At 41.9% G+C, this 17,948-nt stretch overlaps 1 protein-coding gene across 5 annotated transcripts in view; it reads right to left on the reverse strand.

The window, feature by feature from the left end:
- The window catches only part of atp2b3b (ATPase plasma membrane Ca2+ transporting 3b), an 89,473-nt gene that overhangs the window by 34,252 nt on the left and 37,273 nt on the right, over positions 1-17,948 (reverse strand). For all 5 annotated transcript variants that reach the window (XM_084365965.1, XM_084365969.1, XM_084365966.1 and 2 more), the window contains exons 7-20: positions 11,474-11,515; positions 11,207-11,371; positions 10,484-10,555; positions 10,187-10,329; positions 7,766-7,898; positions 6,212-6,321; positions 5,981-6,115; positions 5,245-5,351; positions 5,030-5,105; positions 4,043-4,201; positions 3,721-3,900; positions 2,348-2,435; positions 2,152-2,258; positions 12-203 (exon numbers count right to left, since the gene is read on the reverse strand). In XM_084365965.1, coding sequence (XP_084222091.1) covers positions 12-203; positions 2,152-2,258; positions 2,348-2,435; positions 3,721-3,900; positions 4,043-4,201; positions 5,030-5,105; positions 5,245-5,351; positions 5,981-6,115; positions 6,212-6,321; positions 7,766-7,898; positions 10,187-10,329; positions 10,484-10,555; positions 11,207-11,371; positions 11,474-11,515 — 1,709 coding nt within the window. The remainder of the gene's footprint in view (positions 1-11; positions 204-2,151; positions 2,259-2,347; positions 2,436-3,720; positions 3,901-4,042; positions 4,202-5,029; positions 5,106-5,244; positions 5,352-5,980; positions 6,116-6,211; positions 6,322-7,765; positions 7,899-10,186; positions 10,330-10,483; positions 10,556-11,206; positions 11,372-11,473; positions 11,516-17,948) is intronic.

Here is a 17,948-nt window from a genome sequence, read left to right on the forward strand (position 1 = left end):
AATCTGTCTACCTGAGTGATGCAGGCCCCAGTGAAGGCCACGATGACAGCCACTACGTTGACTGTGAGCTGGAACTGCAGGAACTTGGAGATGCTGTCGTAGACATTTCGTCCCCACATCACCGCCTTGACAATGCTGCTGAAGTTGTCATCAGTCAGGATGATGTCAGATGCCTCTTTAGCCACATCTGTCCCCGCAATACCCTGACAAAGATTGAGACAGTTAGGAGAAGAGAGAGACGCATAACATGATTCATGCAAGCATTCAAACATCCACAATATCATAGCGTGCTACTGTCTCAGTATAGCGTTGTCCTGCCTCAGGTGATGCCACTCACAGTGAGTAAGAGCTGTGGCCAAAATCATACGTATGCACACTATTCAAAACATGTGCAGCAGACACAGCTCAGCCCAGTTACATTCCATAATGAGGTCAGTTTAGGTCTGTTTCCAACAAACTGATTCCTCCCCACTTAACAGCCACAAAACTATCATAGTGATGCTATCCAGATTGGGGAGGTTGACCACTCCAAAAGAAGGACGAACTTCTCAAAGGATTTACAATAGAGGCCTGATGAGATTATCACGGCCAAAAGGACAAATGACACCCTGACATGGTGGAGATGGGGTCTGTTCTACAGTTATTGAATAATCAGACCTCATCTTTGATTGGTATTGACTGTTTGCTTTAATAGCTGTGGACATCAACATCCAATGGACTGTAAGTAACACTACAGTGTGAAGCATGATTTTGAAAAAAACCCTTTTCCCAAGTGGGGAGCCTGGCAGATAACAGCAGGGATCATAAATCTGCCTGGATACCAATTTGACTGAGCATTAAATGCTACTACCTTTGCAGCACCCTTTAAAATCAATATAAAGTAACTGTTTTATTCAGTCGCCATCAAAATTCTTGTTCAAGGTAAAGAAAATTATATTACTCTTACACTTTCCAAGCCTGAGTTATTCATTTAAGATTTACACCGAATTTCTAATGTCATTAACACGTATCTAGACTAAGCAACAACAATTACAAATAGTGAAGGAAATGGTGAAGAATCTCCATCTTCAGTAGGACTGAGAATTACTGTTCAGAGGAACGTGTGAAACAATGAACTGCAGCAACACAATGAGTTTACACTACATTTACATTTACAGACCTGCCAACCTTGAACAAATTTTATGAGTACAAACACCCCGACCCCCCCAAAAAAACCATCAGACCACCGCCATTGTGCGCTCCACCGTTGCCCACCTACCAGTGAGATAGCTAACACCAATATACCGAACATTTTTTTGAGGCAGTTCAGTATGTTGTTTTTTTCGGTTTTGTCTGTAGCAGGAATGGATTCAGTGAAACGTTGCGGTTAGCCTACTTGTAAAGGACATCAACATAGTGCATGTTGGTTTTTATTTACTATGTATTATTTTAGATATTTTATTTTGACACTTACTGTTAAACGGATGTATTTTATTTTGAAAGGGTTTGGTAAACGGAAAAGGAGCGAATGGACGGTAAATTAATTGAGGAAGGTAAACAAGCATCACATGGATATAAGGAAATTCACGGATAAAGGAAAATAACTACGGTGTTGAACTCAACTACAAGAGTGATTTATTAGCCTGGTTGAAAGTGGCAACAAGGTAAAGGCTTATGGTACATTTATGTTTGTGTTGAAATTAAAGTTTGTTTAATGTAAAGTTAAGCTAAATGCCACAGGCTAATTGTAGATGTATGGAGTAATGGCTTTTTTTTTTGTTTTTATTTTAACTCTTACGTTGTTGTTGTTGGTCATAAAGAATCTCTTCGAGGAATAAAATACTTCAGACCACCACCAGTAAAAGCTTTCTTAATTTTAACTGGCGCTACACTACTATTTGCAACACAGACACAGTAACTTTGACGAGTGGTTAACAACACCGTCGGGTAAACTCAACGTCTTAAGCATCAAGGCTGAGAAGGACTACACCTGATGTTCCTTCAGAAATGTAATTAATAATAAGATATTGTGTTATTGTGCGTTTGCCTATTACTTACAAAAACTGTCTGGTCCTCATCTATCAAGGAAGGGATTATTGTATTTAGTCACTTATTAACTACTGAAATATGAAATGGAAATAGACATTAATGCTAAATAATATGTCAGGTTACCATGGCAAAGCCCACATCAGCTTTCTTCAAAGCTGGCCCGTCATTGGTTCCATCTCCTGTTACTGCGACAACCTGCCTCTGTTCTATGACGCTGCTGTCGATGATTCCTGGATACAAATAGGCAAAAAACAGGTTATAAGTGTATGTGAATGAATGTGTGTGTGCATGTGTTTAGGTTATTAAACTTGAGACTCACCTTTGACCAGCGTGTGTTTGTCTGTTGGCGAGGACCGAGCCAACACGCGGAGTTTGGGCCAGATTTTGTCAATACGTTCCTGTTCAATCTGTCAGCCAGATGGAAAGCAAGAGGGAGAAAAATTGTGTGATGATGAATAACACAATAGTGGACCTTTTTAACTATTTTCTCCATGCACTAGAAGTCACTGTTTACCCAGAGTGTCACTTTGTTTAACTTAACATACGATGGAGGCAAAAAGCATCAAAGCCGCACTGTTAAACTGGCTCTTATGTAGTGCTATCTTGCAATTAACCACCCTACACTCTTACCGTTTGGGTACACTGGACAATAATGTATGTTTGTGAAGTGCATGTGCTATTTACAGCAGGTATCTTTTTATTGGCTGCACCTGCAGGGCACATACGGCATAGGCTTTTGTCGGTCACATGCAACACAAGACAGTGAGCTTTTGTTTTAGGATTTTGCCTTAGGTTTTGAGTCCAGCACAGCACTGTGAAACTTAAACTTTATTTCACCGAGTTTGTGTCATATGGGTAGATTAACATCTACAGACTTGAATAGGCTATTGTAGTTTTTCCACTAGCACTTTTGGCCACGGCAAGTCAAACCAAGCCACGCAGTTTTGCTTTTCCATCACCAGTTTTACTGTGGCGAGTTGAGCCAAGCCGCACCAGTGATGGACCTAGGGCCAAGCCATGGATCGGGCTTGTTCTGGCACATCCAACAGATGCTCAATCAGATTGGGATCTGGGGAATTTGGAGGCCACGTCAACACCTCGGGCCACACCACAAAAAACTGTTGGCCTGGCCTCCCAATTCCCCAGATCCCAATCTGATAGAGCATCTGTTGGATGTGCCAGAACAAGTCCGATCCATGGCGGCCCCACCCGCCAACATACAAGCCACCACAAGTCTACCACAAACTTCCTGTTGTCAGACACCACAGGACACCCCCAGAGGTCTTGACCATGTCTTGACAGGTCAGAGATGTTTTGGCTGCACAAGGGGAACCTGCTCAATACTAAGTAGGCTGTTGTAATGTTGTGGCCGATCAGTGTATATATATATATATACATATACATATACATATACGTACGTATACATATGTACACACACAAACAGATTTTTTTATTTTTCTATTTATGACACAATTTCAGTATTTTAGATAATTAGGCGGACCATCTCTATTGCAGAGTTCAAAGGGTTAACTGTATACATTAATCCAAGTGACAGTAGATATTAGAGGCTAAATGAAACCAATGTGTCAGTGGGCTCCTTCCACCAAATTTTTTTGGTAGCCTCCAAAACATCATAGACCAAAAAACACTTTTAAAAATGAGTGAGTTTACCCTGTACCTAACCCAACTCACCTCTCCTTTCTCGTTCCTGATTCGTCGGTTGAAGTCTTTGCCCTCTAAACAGATAAAGTCATCCCCAGGGTGGATGATGCCACATTTAGCAGCAATGGCCCGGGCTGTGTTAATGTTATCGCCAGTCACCATCCGCACTGTAATGCCTGCACGCTGACACTTACGAATGGCCTCAGGTACCTTAGAGGGACAGGGACATTTTTTCACAGAAAGACACAATGTCAAGTTCTTCTAAAATACAGGTTCTAGTCACATATTGTGGATTGCACAGTTCCAGCTGAAACTCAAGCTACAGACACACATACACTCCACGGTACCCTACCTCAGGCCGCACAGGGTCCTCTATCCCAACCACGGTTATGCAGGTCAACTCTGTCACTATTTCTGCCTCGTTGTCCCACTCTGGCTCTGGATTGGACGGTAGGTCACGATATGCAATGCAGATGGTCCTCAACCCCTCACATGCCATTGGCTCAATCACCTGTTTATCAATCATTAGCACAACTGTGGTCAGGAGGAAGAACACATCACCACCCATCACACTACAGACTCATTAACTTGGTGTATACAAAAATGTCATTTACATTACTATCCCATCATCTGGTGGATAAAAGTTATGTCTGATGACCTTTAGAATGCCTTGGTGGGAACGCTCTCTTAAAAAGCTGAAGGGAAAAGAACCCCACCCTGCTGCAGACAGCATAGGGAAGAGTATTTCCATTTATGCTACTTTATACTGCTACTCCACTACATTTCAGAAAGAAATGTTGTAGTTTTACTTCACAGCTATTATTGCTTGTTATTTTTCAGGACTAAGACTTTATGGAAGAAACAACACAACATTGGATTGTTTTGGGCTTATGACCCCATATCTGGCTGGGGCCCCCTTGTCATATACAGTATGTTGTTAGCAGTTCCACTTAAGAGACATTTCCTCTCTAAGAGAGTACATTTGTGTACATTTTGCTGCAAATACTTAAGTACTTTTAGTAGGATTTTGAATTCAAGGTATTTACTTCTAATGGAATATTTTTACATTGTGTATTGGCACTTTTACTTATCTAAATGTTCTAAATCCTACATCCACCACTGACCTTGATAAGAGTTTTCAAATGCAATTTTTATACAATGACAGCTGAAGAATGGGAAATGACTTGTATGACAAAGATCCGTTGCTCAGGAGATATTGCAATGACATGATCAGCATTTTAACCTCTATTTCACCAGGCAGATCCACCTAAATTAATTCTAGAATGATAAAGTGAAGATACCATTATGCATATCAGAGCTTTAAGTCGCCAAGTCTCACCTGTTTGACCATTTCATCTCTGTCACGTGGGCGGAAACTGCGCGCTTCTCCATTGGCATCTAGGATGCTGGAGCACCTGGAGAGAGATGGAAGGACATAAAATGGTGACAGGACTGATGAGTAGAACCTATTTTGTTTCTTACATTCAAGCACAGTCCCCTCTGTTTATTTGCATCTGACCACCTCTGCCTCCCTCATCCTCCTCCGTCACTCACTTCTTCAGCATGATCTCGGAGGCTCCTTTGCTGTAGAGACGGAAGGAACCGTCAGGCAGCTTGATCACCGTACTCATGGATTTACGCACTGAGTTGAATGTATACACCTGAGAGAGCAAGGGAGAGCAAGATGTATGATTCAGGAGAGTAAAAGATGAGGCAGGCAGACATATCCCTTACTGGAAAACCAGCTCTGAGTGTGTTGGATTGTGTACTGAAGGGTTCACACCTGCATCAGTGTAAATAAAGATGATGCTGGCTGGTCAAGCTTGCTGGATGTCAAATCAGTGTAAAGCAATTGATTTAAAGATGAACTGTTTTGTATCCCAATGAATCTGTACTGTATTGCAGCTTTGTTGTAATGTGGTCCCCTTCTCTATTTGTTCTGGATTTTTCTCTCGGAGGGTAAAGACAGCATTTATGAACAAGAGACCCTGTAAATGATCTGTTTCAGCACAATTACAGGGAAGCTGGTGCGGCCTGTATTTCTTTGAAATAAATTGCTGAAAGTTCAGCTTACACATGCACATATGAAGATGTACAAAAACATGAGGCAAACTAGATGATAAAAATCAAAAAGGGAACACAATTGATAGTCTATTGACGACGATTCAGTTGTATACATTAAGTTTAAATAAACTGTAATAGAACCTCCTGTCAAAGCTGCAGTTGTCACTTTTATAGTGCTATAAATAAGCTGAAAGTTGTGAAGGATTAGTGGTGCATGGTTTCCTACCTTATATAGTCTCTCCTCAGGGATCTGCTCTCTGACAGGGGTGTAGTCCTGCTGTAGGTCTAATACAAATCCCAGCAGGCCACACTCTGTCTTGTTGCCCACCTGCTTAGCCAGACCCCCCTCCACATCTGGTGGCTGATAGAGATTATGATTGAAGCAAGTTAGTGTCACAAAATGACTTTATGTACAACAATGGCATGGCATGGCATGGCATATCTATGCATGACTCACTAAGATCTTGGAGGTGTAGGCGCTGTTGATAGCAATAGCATTGACTAACAGATCCAGTGTCCGGGGGTTGAGCTGTCCAGGGTCCGGGATCACACGGTGGTGTGTGTCACCTGGGAAAACAATCTCACGTTAATGTGTATACATTATAATCTCTCAGGTGCCTCAAACTGCCGCCCAAGTGCCACTTCCAGCACCCCCTCAGACTGTGGGAGAAATGAACAAGACAGAGCTGTTTGATGAAGAGCTGCAACATGCTGCACACCTACAACTTCTCAGTGAGGTAACAACTCCCTTTCCCTCATTAATGTTATCAGGTACTCTCTTATGACTGAGTGCATACAGATGTGTACTTCTGTTTGTTGAATCTGAAGAAAAATATGAGCAGAAGTGCTGCCAGGGGTCTGGCAAGAAATAAAATACAAATGTATTTCATTTGATAGTTGAGTGCAAAGTTTAATTTAGTTTAATTAATTGCACATACCAATATTTGCCATAAGCATTTAAAATATTTCACTGTAAAATGATGTTAGTAGATAAGTGAATCTATGTATAGGCAGACATTATAAACCTTAAAAGGAGGTGATGTTTGAAGAGAGTGGTGTAGCTCCTTTAAGAACAGGGCAGTTCGTAGCGAGTCAGTGGAGAGCGACGGCCAGTGGCTGAGCTCAGAGCAGATGGCTGTTTGCCACCGGAGCAGACGCAATGTTTAGCAGGTTACAGTTTGAATAAACTCTGCAGTTCTTCAACACACAAGAAGACCTCATGTTGAGGGACAGCTATTGCTATCACTGCTAATATCCCTGCTATTTTTATCCATGCTAATATCCCTGCTAATGATATAAATCATGCTGTAACAGCAGTCTGCTAGTAATGGTATAACGTTTGACTATTAACCACATTAGCATTCTGGGTTTGAGAAAGAATGTAACAATTAGACAGTTAACAGGCTGGAGTGGGACTTTTCCATTCAGTAAGCTCAGCAGTGTTTAGTCATCTGCCTCCATCATGTTTACAAGGCTGCTGTGGAGCCTGAAGGTAACGTGTTCAGTGTTCAGTGCCATTAATCTGCATTATAATTTTGAATGTGTTATTAAGGCCCGGGCAGCGAGTCTTTCTTTCTTTCTTTCTTTCTTTCTATGACAAAGTAGTTCACTTTTTAGAGGACCTAAACATGCTCAAAAACTCATGAAAGCTTCAAACGGATCGACTTCAAATTTTGTCAGGGCAATCTTAACAATTATGCAATTAAAAGTTATTGAAAGTTTGAGTTTTCACTAAAGGGCATGGCCATGACAAGGCAGCGAATATCAGCTGCCATACCACCAGACTACAGAGCAGCTTCATTCCCCAGACTGAGACTCCTTAATTAATCCTCAACACTCCATCTGTCTTGTCCATTTACGTAATGTTGTTATCGTTAACTATCGTTATCGTTAACTATCATTTTGTTGTTCAATCCTGTGTTGAAGAATCACACAAAAATTTAATCTTGAACCTTAAATCCTGGTGAATTTTATTTAAATATTATGTATGATTTTTTTTGTTTTCACTCACCTAAGAAAGTCTGCACCACAGTCATGCGGTTGGTAGTGAGGGTGCCGGTCTTGTCAGAGCAGATGGCTGTGGCATTGCCCATGGTCTCACACGCGTCCAGGTGACGTACAAGGTTATTGTCCTTCATCATTTTCTACATATGAGATAGTGATGGAGAGCAGAGGGATGTGGGAGGAGTGGATGGAAGGGTGTAATGAGAATGAATGATAATGGATAGAAGAAGGACACAAGGACAGAGGCAGAGTAAAATGGATTGACTGAAAGAAGTAGAGAGGGAGGCAGCGAAAACTGGTCACTCAATGAAAATTCAGGAGCAGATAAAAGACTGTTTTATTTAAGATATTTTTGAAGGACCATGTACGTATGGGTAAAGAATATAAGGTACAAGGTACATTTATTGTCATTTTTACAATCACAAGGGTTTGAAAAACAAAACTACGTTCGAGTCCTTTGAATCCTGCAACATATATTTCAGAAAATGGAGTGTTGATGATGAACTGAGGTCTAACAGCCTGGGGAATGAAGCTGCTCTGTAGTCTGGTGGTATGGCAGCAGATACTTCTGTATCTTTTGTCAGGTGGCAGCAGGGTGAACAGACTGTGGCTGGGTGGGTTTCCGTAGGAAGTAGAGGCTTTTCTGTGCTTTTTTAACCAGGGTGGTGATGTGTGATGACCAACATCGGTTCTCAGTGATGGTAATTCCAAGGAACCTAAAACTGTTCACCTGCTCCACCTCAGCTCCACTGATGTAGACAGGGGTGTGTGTCTTTGCCTCCTACAATCAGCTCCTTGGTTTTGCTGACGTTGAGCAGTAGATTGTCCTCTGTGCACCACCCTGCAAGATTGTTGAATTCCTCCCGATATCAACTCACCATATTTATGATGCAGCTGATGATGGTGGTTTTGTCCACATACTTCACAATAGAGTTCTCCTGATATCTGGGAGTGCAGTCATGGTGTACAGTGTGAACAGGAGGGCTGAGCACACAGCCCTGGGGGGCTCCAGTGATTAGAACTAATGTAGAGAAGGTGTCATTGCCTTGTGAGGAAGTCCAATATCCAGTTGCAGAGTGTTGTACTCAAGTGTTTAGTTTTCCAATCAGCTTCATGGGTAAGATTGTGTTGAATGTTGAGCTGAAGTCAACAAACAGCATTCTGATGTAGCTGTTCTTATTCTCCAGGTGCTTGAAAACTGAGTGAAGGTCAATCGATATGGCTCCCTCTGTGGATCTGTTGGTTCTGTCGGCTGAGTCTTTGAGGAGATCGAAGCAAGCATAAAATGTGTTCAGCTCATCCAGCAGCATGGCCTCACATATGATGGGGGCACTCCTGCTTTTGTAGCCTGTGACATTTGGAATCGCCGCATATTTCTAGTGCTGTTGGTGTTGAGGTCCCTCTCCAGTCTCTGCTGATGTCTCCTCTGTGCCTTCTTGATGCCAGCTTTCATTCTTGCTCTGGCGGTGATGTATGTTTCTTTGTCACCTGACCGAAAGGAGGCTTTTTGTCTCTGGACAGAGCCCTCATAGTGGATTGGTCTATCTGGAGTCAAATATCTCTGGGTCTTATTCATAGATGAGGGCAAACCAAGATGAACAGAGTTGCATCAGCAGTAATGCAGGCATTGTACCACAACATTGTGATGAAGAGAGAAAGGTGAGCCAGAAGGCAAGCTTTCACTTTACCAGTTAATCTAATTTCCAACTGTCAGGTCTGGACACGAGCATTGGGTAGTGACTGAACACATGAGATCAAGGATACAAGCAGCTGAAATGACTTTCCTCAGCAGGGTAGCTGGGCTCAGACATCGGCAGGGAGCCACTGCTCCTTTGCGTCAAAAGGAGTCAGTCCAGGTGGTTCGGGCATCTGATCAGGATGTCACCTAAGCACCTCACTTTGGACATTTTCAGGGAACGTCTAACTGGGAGGAGACCAGAGCATGCTGGTAGGATTACATATGTTATCTGGCCTGAGAATGCCTCGGGATCCCCCAGGAAAGCCTTGCCAAGGAAGGGGATGTTTGGAACACTCTGCTTGTCCTGCTGCCACCATGACCCAGGCTGGGACAAGCAGAAGAAAATGGATGGATCGAGAGATGGATTGATATTAAGCTCAACTAACCATCTACCTTAATTCTGATCAGACGGACATAAGAGGGGTATCAATCATCTCATCCGACACCTAGCGAGAAAACAAGCAAGTTTCCAAACCTGTTGAATTATTCCTCCAATTGTTTTTGTATTTTTACTTAACAAACATGAAAAGGAGGAGACAAGGAGACCTGTAGTGCTCTAAGTAGTGTTTCCTGTCAAGCTGCATTTTCAGTAATAGACTCAGTGCACATTGTTACATTGGTTATAGAGCCTCCTGTAACACCTACATTTCTATTTGCAAAGCATTCATAAAACAGAATGTGTGGGTCTACCTTGACGGAGTAAGCCAGAGAGATGGTGACAGCAAGAGGTAAGCCCTCCGGGACAGCCACTACCAGCACAGTGACTCCAATGATAAAGAACTTGACAAAGTACTGGACGTAGACCGGTGTACACTCTGACAACCACGTATGACCTGCAATACACATCATACTATATATTAGGCCAAACAAATAATCCACTTTAAATAGTCATTCATACTTAGCAAATTAAACACAATGTGAAATGACTGGAATAAGTAAAAGCAAGACAGTATGTGACTTTGTTGGGAAGGTGTATAAAAAACAAACCTTCAACGACAAAAGTGTTGATGACAAAATACAGCACCAGAATGATGACAGTGATGGCCGACATCACCAAACCTGTGGGAAGATTCAGAGAAGAAAAGACTTTATTAAAAAATCCTTTTTACATGCACAAACAGGCCTCTTACAAATGTATTACTGGATAGTGGGCTGCCCTGTTTGAGGCACCAGAAACAGTTGGGGGTTTGGTGCCTTGCTCAAGGACACCATGGCAGTGTCAGGAGGTGAACGGGCACAGTCCTTTTAGACTGGTCCGAGTGGGTCTTGACCGGCAACCCTTTGGCCCCCAAGTCAAGTCCCTGCGGACTGAGCTACTGCTGCACTGAGAAGGGACAGTTGATGAGTGTGTCACTTAGCCAGACTGTTCTGACTTTATTCAATATTTCTGTTTTTATTTAGGTCTGAAATAATGCATGTTTGGTGAAGAACCACACAATTTTTTTTAATCATTCACGTCACTTCTTCACCTGTGTGATCACATTCCATCACTGTCTATAGTCATTTACACATCTCGGTCACCGAGCAGCAGTAAAATATAATTCTAACTATGACTCTTTGCACCTGATATGCAAAGTTTACTTAACTCCCACAATTAATTTATCACTTTCTGAAAGTACTTGAACTCTATGTTCATTTAAGTGAAGAAAGTTCCTAAACGACTGCTAGAAGAGTGTAAACCTTGCCCAGATTGTGTACAACAGTTCTTGCCTGCTTTGCCAATTTGAACAGCCAGTTTGGTGAGCTTGCCCTGCAAGACACTCTTCTCTTTCTTTGGAACGTTGGTCTTCTTCTTCTCTCTGTCCTCTACCTCCCCTCCCTCTGCACTCTTCAGGGGTTGCATCTCCATAGCAACACCCCCATCCTGCTTCTTGGCTGAAACGCAAGCACACAAAAATATACACACTCTCTTCAGTACTGCACCTGCAGATGAAGAAAGATGATCTTTACACGTGCACACATGTCACAAGCTTTTACCTTTGTTCTGATTGTTCTCCACAGCTCCATCAGGTTGTTTTCCTGTAAGAAAGGGAGAGCAAGTCAGACAGAGAAAGAGACAAGTATAAGGGAATAGAAAGACAAACAGTTATGATAAAACAGTGTTCACCTGTGTCATAGTCACCAAAAGCTTATAATTTCCATCAGGAAAGCCAAACAAACACTTTCAGAAACAATAAAAACACAAAGAAACAATACCAAGGGAAGAGTAATAAAGGTAAAAACATCTTCACTCTACACTGGGTCAAGCGAGTCAGAGACATTTTTATATGTATAAGTCACTGTCACTTTCACTGCACCGTGTACTGGGGTCCATTCATTGCCTGAGGAAAGGAGCGGGGCAGGGCAGACAACTTTATGCTCACATACCATTGGTGACTGTGCTGTAACTGGCATCTGCAGAGATGAGCAACTGAGTACTGTCCTCTGTTTGGGGAATGTGTGAGGAAGGAGGGTTTTGGGGGCACATGAGAGAATTTGGCGAAAAGGGAAAACAAAAGAGAGCAAAAAGGGAAGAATAAAAAACTCTAGTAGTAAATGTGCTATAACACACAACTATACTAGTAGAATGTTTGTAGATGACTACATGTATATAGAATGAAAAAAGTGAATTGAAAATAAACTCAATCCCAAAATCAGAGACAGATCAAAGCTTAAAGTGAACAGCCCCATAGCAAACCAACATCGCATGAGGAAAAACTAACAAGTTATGGCATTTGTAGAAGTCTCATGAATTATGTATCAGCTCCAGTAAATGACTGTCTGAATGATCCAGTCCACAGAGGCTGCTACACTGAGTGCAATACATCCTGGTACACAAATAACAGTTTGGAAACAGAATGAGGACAACAAGCGATAGAAGTATTTTTTCAGAATTACATCAGATAATTTGTTGCTGTCTGTTTCTTCATTCCAGCTTGCCACATAGGTTTTCTCCTTTTTAAGATGTCAGCAGTACACCACAGATTCCCATGCAGTACTGAACAACAGTGGTAGAGGCATAGATGAATACACTGGTAATGATATTAACCTTAAGTGCTTCTGAGAGTATGTGTAGCCTTTGTTGTTGTATGCAGCTCTGCTCTGACTACAGGGCCCTTCCAGAACAAATTTGAGCATAGACTAATACTTCATGCTTTGACCAACCAACACTCCTCCCTGAATCCTTCGGCTGCCTTGCTCTCCTCTGCTCTTTCAATAATTGATTCAATCTGCAGTCTCTCTCTCTCCCAGAAGGAGAAACATGGGAGAGTGAAAGATGGCACAGGAATGGGATTAACAGAAGATGAAGGGAGAGAGAAAGATGGACAGACAGAGAGACAGGGCATGAGAACGTGAGACAGTGAGAGGGAAAGAGGGAAACGGAGTGGAGAGAGGGACTGAGAGGATGTGGGCTAAATTATCGATGAGGTTAAACTGGTGTGTTTCCTGCTGAAGCTCTTATCTGAAATCAGTTAGGCACCCAACTAACTCTACACACACACATGCTGCAATGTGTGAGACAAAGACTGTGCCGTTCTTAGCCTCTTTATGGTCGTGTTTTATCTCGGTTGATGTCTTGTGTCTCTGAGATTGTTTTTCATTTCTACGTTGTCATTTCATACATATTTGTACCAAGAATTCTCTTGCATCTCTTTGTAGTCGTTTCAGGTTTTGTGTCTCTTTCTGGTTGCTTTGTGGCCGTTTGTGGTCACTTTTGCGTCTTGCGATTGTTAATTTCTTTGTAATTGCTGTGTGTCTCTTCATGGTAATTTTTTTTCTATATGCATTTGTCTTGCATTTATTTGAGGTTGTTTTTGGTCATGGGGCATCTCTTTGTGGTGGTTTTTCATCTCTTTGTAGCCATCTAATGACGGTTTGTGGTCATCTTGCTTCTCTTTGTGTTTGTTGTGTGTCTATTTATGGTCATCTTGTATTTCTTTATTGTCATTTTGTCTTGTTTTTGTGGTCATTATGAGTCTCTTACTGTAGTAATTTTGCATCTCTTTGTGGTTCTTGTTTGTGTCTCTTTGTTGTTGCTTTGTGTTTTTTGTGGTCACTTTGCATCTCTTTGAGATTGATTTGTGTTTCTTTATCGTTGTTTTGTGTTTCTCCATTGTCATTTTGACTCATTTCTTCATAGGCATTTCCTGTCTCTTTGAGGTCGGACTATATTTCTTTGGGGCTGTTTTTCATTTTATTATGATCTTGTGGCCTCCGTGTGTGGTTGATTTTTGTATCTCTTTTTGGTTGTTTGGTTGACTTCAGTCGTTTTGCATCTTTAATTGTTAAACTCAATAAAATTCATTGATGCACTGTCTTTACAATGACACTGTGGACACAGGATTTTATGTGCAAAATGGAGATAGAGAAGGACTTCCGGATGCAGCAAAGGAGTGGCAGGCCCTGAATACCGCCTTTACTTCTTCATAACTTATAATAAGTTAATATATATAATAAGTATAATAAGTAATAAGTTACAAGCAAGAAACAGAGACATTTATTGAACCTTTGTATGGCAAGCTACAGTTTTCAAAACAAAAACAAAGTAAAACTACAGCTTTGCCCTCACGTTACTCACACACTGGACACCAGCGGATGGGTAAATATAAACAGAAACATCCCTTGGTCAACTTTTGGAAGCTATCCAGAAAATAAAGAAGAGTTAACCAAGCATATTTATAAGAAAACAGCTGACATTCACATCAGATTGACCAAAATAGAGTCATCACTTTCCACACTGTCAGAACAGGTTCAAAAGATAGAGAGAAAAGTCGGTGCAAAGACAATATTAAAGACATGCCACTGCATTGGTAAGATGGAGAGACTTGTAACACAACTCGAAGACAAAACTGATGATCTGGAAATGGGCACTAGGAGATCAAACATCAAAATACTGAACGTCCCTGAACGGTCGGAAGGTCGTGATGCATTAGGATTTTTGGAAAGACTCATACTATAGTTACTGGCCAACGATAACTTCACCTCGCCTGTCACCCTGGAAAGAGCGCACCACATCGGGAAGCAGTCGGACAGACTGTGGCTCATCATTGCCAAATTTCTAAACTTTAGAGACAAAGACAAAGTCCTTCAGCTCTCTAGAAGCAAGGGAAAGATGATATATGAGAACAAGAGGATAACATTTTATCCAGATTACGGCGCAGATCTGCAACAGAGGAGTAAAAAGAGAGAGAGATGTTGAGTATGTTCTGCTTTATCCCGCCCAGCTCTGCATTAAGCACCATTGATCCACTCCAGCCGAAACAGAAAGTTTCCTGAAAGAACAGTCAGGTAACATTTATCAAAGTGCCTACTGCATGCTGTAATGATGTAATGTAATTGATGCCGTATCTAACTCTTTTCTCTTATCCCGTTTGTTTGGTTTCTGATGTGCTTCTGATGTTTTAATATTTAGCGTTCCTGTATTTAAATTGTCATGATTGGTTGGTTCCAATTTCAGCAGTTGTCAGGGCCACTATTGTAGTTTAAGAAAGTCATCTAACAAACTTTTCGTTATTTTTTGGGGTCTTATTTGGTAGGTTTTTAGTTTGGCGTTTTGGGGTCTTGTATGGTCCCTCACAAAAATGAAATCATTTAAATACTCAAAAACAAAGCTGGCTTTCCGGTCCAGGTCGAGTCTTATTATATTTATATGGATTCCTTTGCCACTTCTAAATCCAGAGCAGGAACACGATCCAATCCTCTCAGAACTAGTTTTGATAACACACATCCTGCTGAGACATTCACCTGTACAATCAAGGTCATGGGTCAACTGACATGCATCTCTTGGAATAAGAGGGGTCTATTCACCTATTTAGAGGAATACATTTTTTCATACCTAAATGTGACAGAATGTAGAAGAAGAGCCACCTCACTGACTCAGAACATTTGGAACTGCGTTGGGACTGGGCAGTCAATATTTACTACTCATCATTTTCCGCAAAAGCAAGAGGAGTTTCCTTGCTCATTTATAAAAACTCCAATTCTACATTCAATTCAGTTGGAAAAAAAGGGGAGAGATGGTAGCTGGTGATGGTTTTCTTGCTTGTTGACTGCTTACTAAATATGAATAGACTAACTTTAGTAAATACAGTATATATGGGCCCAACTATATTATCTCTTAAAAATTTTATGACAGGGACATTGTATTATGGCTGGAGATTTTAATTTGGTATTAAACCCTATAATGGATCGCTCATCACCCAAATCAACTTCTCTATCAAAAGCAGCCACAGTACTGAATCAAGGCAGGAAAGATATTGGCATAACTGAAGTATGGCAAAAGATTCATCCTAAACCAAAAGGATTATTCTTATTTTTAAGGAATACATTAAACATACTTCACAATTGATACATTGTATGGGAAATGATTCCAGTAATAAAAGATTGCTCTTACCTAGCCACCACCTAAACCTCAACTGGATGATCAATACTCCATAAACATGAAGTTAAGATATTACATGCTAAGTGACCCTGAATTTATTTTATATATGACCACTAATAAAGAAATATTTCAATTCAGATTCCTCCTCACATGCCAATATTTGGGAAGCCCTTATGGCCTATATGAGAGGTCAAGTCCTATCATACAGTGCCCATAAAGTAAAAGAAAAAAAGAGAAAACTAGCTAAATTGGAAAGAGATAATAGAAAACTGGAACAGGATCACATTGCTCCTTAAAAGGAAAAACACCTTAATTCTCTAACCAAAATGTTAGTTTTCAACAAGCCACTCATGAGTCTATGTGTGTGCGTCTACCTGAACGTATGCGTGTGTGTGTATGTGTGGGTTAGTAGAGAGAAAGGGAGAGAGAGAAAGAGGGCTAACGCTGAGAGCGCAGCAAGGAGGGAGAAACAGCCATGGAGAGACAATACTCGCCTTTCTATCACTCAGCGGCCAGTGAACGAACTCAGGCTCAAATCACCTTCCGCTGATCCTTGATAGAAACGCGGCTTATTGTACACTAACAAGGTGGCAAAGTTAACAAGTCCTCCTTCTGCAGGGATGAGAGAGGTTGTGCAGGATCTTTTCTGGATCTGGAACGTGTTTGGTAAACACAGTGCAGTCTTGGCTCGACCACTGAGATAAAAGATTGCAGCCTAGGCAAAGGTAAAATCTAAACTTTTGGTTGCTCCCTTTGAGTAACAGCTGCGCGGACCAAAGCTGATGCTTCTAGCAACACGTTACGATGGGACTGCCTTGAGTTGGGGCATCAGCTGTTCTTTTAAGATCTCCGGCATCCAGCTGTTGCGCGGAACCGACAATGCGTTCAGGTGCGCTCTCAGACAATGGGAGAAGGGAGTTTTCAAACCTGGGGGGACTGTGGTAACCAGGTGCCACCTACTGGACACTAGGGTTGGTGCACTTTCCTTTTGTTTACCAGGCTTTGTTAGTGCAAGGAGGCCGCATGTTGGGCTTTGGTCTACATATAGGCCACTCTATTGTTAGAACCATGTGGTTAGGTCACAACATCCCCCCTTTGGTCCAAAGAGTGAGGTGCTGTCCACAGTCTTTGGAGCAATCTAAGGGCCGAATAGTCCATGTGGATGGTAACCTGGGGGGTTACACAGTCGATGTATCCTCTGAACAGTCCCTGTGTGTTCCTAAAAACACTGGGCAGGCTGAATAATCCACATGTCCTTGAGGAAAAGAAAGGGTTGTAAATGTCCATACAGTTAAAACAGTTCATGGCTTTTGGGTCTGGGCACTAGAACATTCACACTGAGGCATGTCTGGGCAGAAGATTTCTAACTACGTCTAGTTTCAAACATCATAACAGTCATTAGCAACCATTACCCTTTGTTCATTCCTTTGCTGCTTTTAATCCACCAATAAAAACAAACATCAAAATGAAATGGAAAGAACCAAAGAGAGAAAGGAGGGTGGTTACAGGAAAGGTTAGTAGGCTTCTCCTCATCCTCGAGAGGATTGGAGCTAGCCAGTGATATGGTTGCAGACTGGTGTGCAGAACGTGCGCAAGGTTGTGTTGTGATGTGTCGATGTGCTGCCTTAAAAGAAACAAACTATGTACCTTATACCTGCCTATGATTGATGGGTTAATTCTGAAGGTTTCAGAAATTGGGGGCTGCTGGCTGTGGTCCCTGACCCCTAGATTTCACCAGATACGTGTCCGCTGCGTTACGGCTCCGCTGATCGGTTTCACTTTGATCCGTGGGTTAACTTCCACCAGGTCCGCTGCGCTGTGTGTCTGCTGCGTCCCAGCTCCAGCGGCTCGCAGCCCTCCGGAGCAGATACGCAGGACCTCTATAACTGGCTGATGCCGGAGCACGGCGCAGCAATTCAGCCAAATTCAGCACAGAGCAGACAGGAAGTCAGACACGGAGCAAAGCGGCTCCGGTACGGTTTTGCACCATCAGCTCTGCTGAACAGCTGGAGTTATGAGACCAAGGAGTTCCCGTGATAATTACATAATCACCCGCGTCCACAGCTATAGGTATGTGTTATAAACACAACA

The sequence above is a fragment of the Pagrus pagrus genome (genome assembly GCF_965226575.1).
Source record: "Pagrus pagrus genome assembly, chromosome: 11".
In the NCBI taxonomy this organism is placed as follows: domain Eukaryota; kingdom Metazoa; phylum Chordata; class Actinopteri; order Spariformes; family Sparidae; genus Pagrus; species Pagrus pagrus.